At 39.0% G+C, this 7,891-nt stretch overlaps 1 protein-coding gene across 1 annotated transcript; it reads left to right on the top strand.

The window, feature by feature from the left end:
* Positions 1-219: 219 nt before the first annotated feature.
* On the top strand, positions 220-5,076 carry LOC113699907 (uncharacterized). The gene is made up of 4 exons (XM_027220252.2): positions 220-428; positions 883-1,361; positions 3,704-4,304; positions 4,438-5,076. The coding sequence occupies exons 1-4, from the start codon at positions 327-329 to the stop codon at positions 4,879-4,881; spliced, it is 1,626 nt and encodes a 541-aa protein (XP_027076053.2). The 5' UTR covers positions 220-326; the 3' UTR covers positions 4,882-5,076.
* Positions 5,077-7,891: the final 2,815 nt, after the last annotated feature.

Here is a 7,891-nt window from a genome sequence, read left to right as displayed (position 1 = left end):
CGGTTTGCGGTTCAATCGATCGAACCGGCCGGTCCGATCCGATTTTCAAAACATTGCTTATTAGATATCTCTGCTCTGCTCTTAAATTGAGGTTGGTGTAGCCGTCAATAGGCTAAAATAATTCAAGCTTGACCGTAAAACTAAGAGTTGCACTATTTGACTAAAATAATTCAAGCTTGACCCTAAAACTAGGAATTGCACCTTTTGAATATCGAGAAGTCAGAGCTTCAAGGCATAACTAAGTAGTGCCTTGGAGCAGGAATTGTGATCCATCAGCCATCAAGCAATCTCCATTTGGTGGAGCGCACAGTGTTTACCGTCTTTCCATGGAGCCGGTGGTACTCCGACATCCCCAGTTCATAGCCATTCTGATTGTCTCAAGCATTTTGTGTCAAACTGCAATCGGCACTGCAGCCAAGAATCCATATGTACGTTGACTTTCCCTTTTACTTTTCTTATTTTTCAAGTACCTAGCTAGGGGGCAGAAACACACACACGCACATATGTATACACACACATGTATATACACTACGACACTTCATCCAATTCATTATGTTTGATTGGAATGATACAAGAAAGTTTTTCTTGGTCTTGACCAAGTACTGGGCAAGCAGCAAACTCCTAGTAGTTAGTTTTTGACTAATGAAAATGATCCAGATAAAATCTTGAAACTTGTTATCTTCACATTCTATGCAATTCAAATAAAGATGGTAGGGTACTCGTGTATTCAATTGGCACTGTTAGATTGGTCAAATACCAACTGTTGGGTTTGCCAAGTAATGGTCCATACTGGAAAAAAATTTGTCTACATATACAGCAATTTTTACATGTTGGCTTAGTTGAATAAATCAACTAATCGTTGATTGCAATTAATTTCCGTAGAGATACCATACCAACAAGCCTTCACGACCAGGGAATTGGCTAAACCATGGAGGAGACATATACAACCGCAGATATGCCTCTAGTGAATCCAAAATCAGCCCTTCAACCGCATCTAAACTGGGGCTAAAATGGAAGTTCAACGCAGCGGGATTTGTAACAGGAACGCCCGCTGTATATGATGGGATTGTATATTTCACAAGCTGGAATGGATATGTGCACGCGGTTAAAGCCTGCGATGGCTCTCTGGTGTGGAAACAAAATGTTGAACAACTCACCGGTCTCACTGTCCCGGTCTTGAACTCAACAATATCCAGATCAACTCCGACCATCATCACGGATCAGGATATGATAATTCTGGGAATCACGGGGCCGGCTTATGCCGTTGCCGTTAAGCGGAGCAGTGGCAGCCTAATATGGTCAACTCAGCTGGATGGCCATCCCTTTGCCATCATCACCATGTCTGGGACCTATTATGATGGGTAAGCACTACCCACCACAACTCTTGCTTGAGCCTTTTTTTGACTTGAGAAATATAGAGCTTTGAATACTAGAAGAAAAGCACTTTTGAAACTAATTTTCTTCTGTACCCTTTATGAAATAATAACAAGATTCCCTCAAAAATACTACACAAATGGATAGGCCACGCAATCGAACATGAACTTGGCTGTCCATCGGAATAACTTTCATATATAGTAGTGATACTTTATTAATATAAGTTAATGGGGTCAGTACATTCACATGTCCAGATGGAGCAAGGATGAGAATGAAATGTTCATCCCACACGTTACTGTGCATAATAAGTTAAAGTTCCAAAAAAATCTCAAAAACTAGGACGGAGGGAGAGAGAGTGTGTGTATGTGTGTCTATATATATCGTTAACATACTAATAAATTATTATGCTTCCTTGCATTTATCACTTTTCCTTATTAATCTTTTTTTTTTCAAAATCTAATACATGAAGTACATTATTAGTATCCAATGAGCACCTGTTAGACAGATCCTATTTAGAGAGAGAGAGAGAGAGAGAGAGAGAGAACAAGCTTTTAATACTAGAAATAGAATTTATACCTTACAAGATTTAGCGAAAACCTAATTTTGTGATTGTTATATATATATATATATATATATATATATATATATATATCTTGAATACTAGAAGAATAGCGCTTTTACATAACAAGAGTGGGTGGATACGTAAGTCGTTTTATTTCTATCTTTTCTTCTATTCCCAACTGTTTTCTGCGCATAAATTAACTGATAGAGTGCATTGTTCAATCAATTCTTGCAAATGTTTCCTTGAGTACATTTTAGTGAATAATCTTTACTGTTTCACCTCATGTCATCATTGTGTATGGTTACTCTATTTTTTCATGAATTATGTGAATTTTATTTATTTATTTATCTATTTAGGGTAGGAGTACTGTGAAATTTATTTTATGAAAAGGGAAAAAAAATCATATGTATCATCTATCTGGACAAAGATCTGGGAGGTAAAAATGAAAATTTGAATGGTATAGGTATATGGTTCGATTTTCTGATGCTTAAGAAATATTTAGTGTTGATGATAGATAAGAAAAGAAATCATATTTAGTGATACATGTTTTCTAATTCTGTGGGAAAGTCTAGTTGAGTGAATTCGAGAAGGATAAATTTGTTGTTAATTAAAGTCGTATGTTCAAATGTCATGCATTTCCTGATTATTAAAAACTATATTAAATACGGAATATAATTTGAAAAGTATTAGGAACTGGTCTTCCTGGACCCAGTAAAAAGTCAATGATGCATGGCTTTATAACTCAAACTTTTATATATATATATATATATATATATATATATCTATATATATAATCACAATTAACTGTAATAAGGTTAGACTCAAGGAATAGCCCTTGAATAACTATTTGCTTACATGATCTACTTTGCATTTCTATAAAACAGAAGAAGACTAAAGACATTTGACATCCAAATATGGACAAAAGTATTCTAGGAGGAGAAAAACTAATTTAATTAGAATTACAAGTTGCAGCCCAGCCCATAGCACAAAAGTTCTCATACAATTTGAGTGGTCCTCTAGATAGGGGTGTAGTTTCATCTAGACAGGGTGTACTCTCAAATTTGACTTGAATTCGAAATTGACCGAGTTTCAATCAACTTCGACCTGAGTAACTTGATTAGATATTGGAGTTAAGTATAAGTAAAAAAACCACATCTCGAGTATTCGTCAAGATTTATCGAATAATGTATATATATATATATACATATACATATTAATCAATACAAAATTATATTTATAGGTAAGAAAGTTATAGAATTTATCAAAAAATTAAGCTTGTGATCAGTTCGATTGAGTTTGATTAGCTCATGTTCAAGTATGATAAAATAAGTTCAAACTCAAGGTTGATCTGTAACATGTTTACTCGAGTAATGACTCGACTTGATAGCAATCCTAGTTCTAGTATTGGAGTCAAGTATTTTGCAGGATATTTCTTTGATATTATTTTTGTTCATTATATATAAGAAAAAACTTATTTTTAATTTTTTTTTTGTTGATCATAGGAAAACAACTTAGAGTTACTAAGGGTTTGATGCAGATAAGATTATTATGACTGGATTACACTAAGATTACTTTATTGTAAGAGTTAATTTTGGTTATGTACAACTTAATATGTGAATACAAACATGTCTATAATGCTACACTAAAACTTGAAAGAAATACAACGGCCACAATAACTGCATCACAAGCCAACGGCATCTACTCCAAACCCAATTTATTATAAAAGTAGTACTCAGTACTGAATTTTAGCCTTTCTGTTGTTGGTAGAGGTTTCTACGTAGGAGTATCTTCAGTAGAAGAAACTGCTACGATTGAGGAATGCTGCACATTTCGTGGTAGCCTCATCAAGTTAGATGCTCGAAGTGGCAGGATCTTATGGAAGACCTTCACCTTGCCAGACAATCATGGGAACCGTGGAGAATATGCAGGAGCAGCCGTATGGGGGAGCAGTCCATCAATTGACGCTCCAAGAAATCATGTATACATCGCAACTGGAAATCTGTACTCAGCTCCTCGACGTATCAGAAAATGTCAAGAAAGATTAAATAATCAGACTAATCCGACCAATCCTAATGAGTGCATTGAGCCTGATAACCATTCAAATTCCATAATGGCACTAGACATGGACACTGGCAAAATCCAGTGGTACAAGCAGCTTGGAGGTTACGATGTCTGGTTCGCGGCTTGTTCAAATTTGTCAACCCCTAATTGCCCTCCCGGACCAAACCCGGATGCCGATTTTGGGGAGGAACCAATGATGCTAAGTATCAAAGTTAATGGTACCAAACGAGATATCGTTGTGGCTGTCCAAAAAAGCGGATTTGCATGGGCTCTGGATCGCGATAATGGGAACATTATTTGGTTTACCGTAAGTTAACTTCACTCTAAATGTCATCATCATTCCATTTGCATATTATTTTAGTCTAGTTATTAATTTTGGTACGATAGCCAGTCTGATTAACTTGCCAACGGATGGATTGATGGATGGATGGATGATGCAGGAAGCGGGTCCTGGTGGTGGTCTCGGGGGAGGTACTTGGGGTGCAGCAACGGATACAAAGAGGATCTACACAAACATTGCCAACAGCAACCAATTGAACTTCACTCTTCTGCCATCACAGAAAGTCACGAATGGTGGAGGCTGGGTGGCGTTGGACCCTCCAACTGGTAAAATTCTGTGGTCGACCGCTGATCCAAAGGATTCTATGGTTAATCCTGTGACTATTGCCAATGGTGTCCTTTTTGGTGGCTCAACATATTCAACAGGACCCGTCTATGCCATCGATGCCAAAAATGGCAACATACTTTGGTCATACGAGACTGGAGCCTCCGTCTATGGTGGCATGTCTGTAAGCGATGGATGCATGTATGTCGGGCATGGATACGTAGCTCCACTCTATACTGCTGGAACCCATCTCTTCGCTTTCTGTGTACAGATTTCTTGAGATTCTTTCCATACACTTGGCATTCTTGGCCTTGCAGTTTCCATGTTTGCCACGGTTGAAGCTAACATGGTTTAGTTATGTATCTTACATACTTTAACTCTTACAGCTGATCGTGTCATGTGAGGAAAGGTGGCTTGTTATGTGAAGTCAGTATAATAATAAATCACGAGAAGTTTATATCGCTATTGTAATTAATTAATTATTGTTACTAGGAAAATACACGTGCGTTGCACCAGTTTTGATATTTCTAAAACTTGTCTTGCTTTTATTTGTTTATATTGCAGGCAAAAGGTTAACCAAAAGTAAACAATAACAATTCATTTTATAATTTAGCCTTTTTCCTAAACCATTGCTGAATCTAATCGTATGAATGTGCAAAAAATCATGTTCTAATGATTAGTCATCATGTGCAAACAAACTACACGCATCTACAGTTATTATCATTGATAAACTATTTTGAGAGACAAGTTATATTCAGTTCAGTTTTGTGTTTCACTTTTTCTGTTTGAATATTAATTTCTCATATTAATTCAATTTGCAGCAGTGATTTCTGTTGAGAAGGTGCTATGCATTACACCTATTCTTCTAAATTAAAATGTTCAAGAGTATATTGCTTTTAGCCTAATAAAATAGATAACATATAATACTAATAGATCTTGTGGATTGATTTTTGTCTTTGGTACATGCACTGGTGAATAGAACACTTTTGTTTTATCGTCAATATACACGTATATGCATGTCAAGCGTAATTGAAAGTTAAAATACGCTAAGTTTAAGTATTCTTAAGTTTGAATAGGAGATTATTTGAAATATTTTCAGATGTAATTACTGTAATATTTTTCGTGATGTGATATATGTGAGATAAAAAGGCACTTAATTAACAAGACAAAAAGGTTGATTGAAAAATATATTTGCGATACAAACAACTTTTTCCAATAATATCTATCAAAACAATTGTATAAGTACGAAAAACTGTTTAACATGTAATTTTTACAATAATTTATCTTTTTAAGCTTGCTTCACAATTATATACTTAGTTATGGCAAGTGTGGTTAGAATGATAACTAACTTTCTCCTTTAATAGAAATTAATGGAATTATTTCTCTAGGTATATATCTCAAAACATTTGAATATATATATGCAGTCATGTAGAGAAGAAAGATAACTAAAATCTTGTAGATTTTCAATTTATGTAGGCATATGGGGTTTTTTTTTAATAAATCTTTATATTTTTATTTCTCTGAAGCGAAATACAACTGATGGAAGGCGTAAAGCAATGCTTCCTACCCAGCTATGGTTTTACTAATCGAATATAAGGGAGCTGGATCCTATCTAGACGCACCAGATTGAGAGCGTTGGTAGGGAGCTGGGGTGCCGAGAATGTCGAGCTACATTGTGAGGAGCTGGCTAGGTTGGCTAGTGCATTGGCCACTGCATTGGCTTCCCGAAAAGTATGTTTGAAAAAGAACTGCGTGCCACTGGTCAGCTCCAGGGCGCGGGAGACCGTCTGCCACACCCTCCAAGGCACTTGACACTCTCCATTCAGCAGTTGCACCAAGATTCGCGAGTCCATTTCAACTTCTACAGAGTGCAAGCCTCGCTCCAAGCAAAGCTTGATACCTTCAAGGAGCGCCATAGCCTCAGCCTCCATATTGGTTCTAAAGCCGAAGGCGGTTGAGAAGCCTACCAGAACGTTACCAAAGGGGTCCCGAATCACTCATCCCCTACTTGAGTAACCGGGATTGCCTATGGAGGAGCCGTCTGTGTTTAGCTTTAGGAAACTGGGGGGCGGAGGACTCCAGCTAATAGCAACCGGGATCTTGGGACTCAATCGAAGTAGCCGAGGCAACAGTCTTGACTGAATCAGAGACACGTCTTTTGTGGTAACTAGAGTGAACGGAAAGGCCTGCGAGATGGTCCAAAGCGAAGTTTGGACATTCCGACAAGCTTGCGCAGGCCGAATGCGGGTCCCCTCGTAGGTCTAGAGGTTTCTAGCTTTCCACAGCTCCCAACTGACTAGTGCCGGTAGAAGGGCATGGAGCTGCCCCGATGCTGTATTGGACGTATGAGACCACCAATGCTGTAGCCTCTGCCAGAAATCCGTCGGTTGCTGAGCCGGGAAGTGGAGGGCCTGAGCAAAGAAATCCCAAACCTCTGAAGCAAAGGAACAAGATGATAACACATAATCCCAGGACTCCTCATTACAGCAAAAAGGGCATATGACGGAAGGTGAAATCCAAAGGAGGCCAATGTCTCTGGGAAAGGCAAATAATCATTCAGCAATTTCCACATGAAGACGGAGATTTTGACTGGGATGCGTCGATCCCAAATCAATTCCCTGGAACCTAAGCCGAAGTGCTTAGGCCGTAGTAGCTGTAAGGCCGAGGAGACCGAGAAGTGTCCAGGGGGTGTAAGAGTCCAGACTTTCTTCCCCCCCCCGGCCATCCAGATCGCTGGTATAATGATCGACCGTAGCTTGAACTGAGAGCATGTTTCTCCAAACCTTCGAGGCACAGCGGTTCCCCGGGCCATTAGCATCATAGCAGGAGCGCATGAAACGTGTCCACAGCGAGCAGTCGTTGCGGTAGGGCCACCACAGCTTGCAATGGAAGGTGTTTTGCATGTCCGTGAAGCTACGAAGACCAAGCCCATCCTCAGTGGTGGGATAGCACAGGCCTGTGCCCAAGTTCCGAAGCTCCCCAAAAGATATCGGCCATGATAGCTTCTAACTGTTTGAGTACGGCCTTGGGAGGGTCCATCACTGCCAAGACGTGCAGGGGAATAGAGGAGAGCATGTGTCGAATTAAGATTAAGCGGCCCCCTTGCGTCAGGAGCTTTTTCTTCCATCCAGCGGTTTTGGCCACGCATTTTTCAATCAAAAATTGAAAGTACTCTTTCTTGGGATGCCTTTGGTATAGGTTGCAGCCTAGGTACATGAATGGGAAGGCGCCATGTCTGAAACCCGTAGCATGTTGTATGAAGCGAGCTTGAGCCAGACCACATCGCTTGG

Source organism: Coffea arabica, chromosome 7c (genome assembly GCF_036785885.1).
Source record: "Coffea arabica cultivar ET-39 chromosome 7c, Coffea Arabica ET-39 HiFi, whole genome shotgun sequence".
NCBI classification, from domain to species: Eukaryota; Viridiplantae; Streptophyta; class Magnoliopsida; order Gentianales; family Rubiaceae; genus Coffea; species Coffea arabica.
The sequence above is the reverse complement of the archived record's forward strand: the minus strand, read 5'-3'. Positions and strand labels throughout refer to the sequence as shown.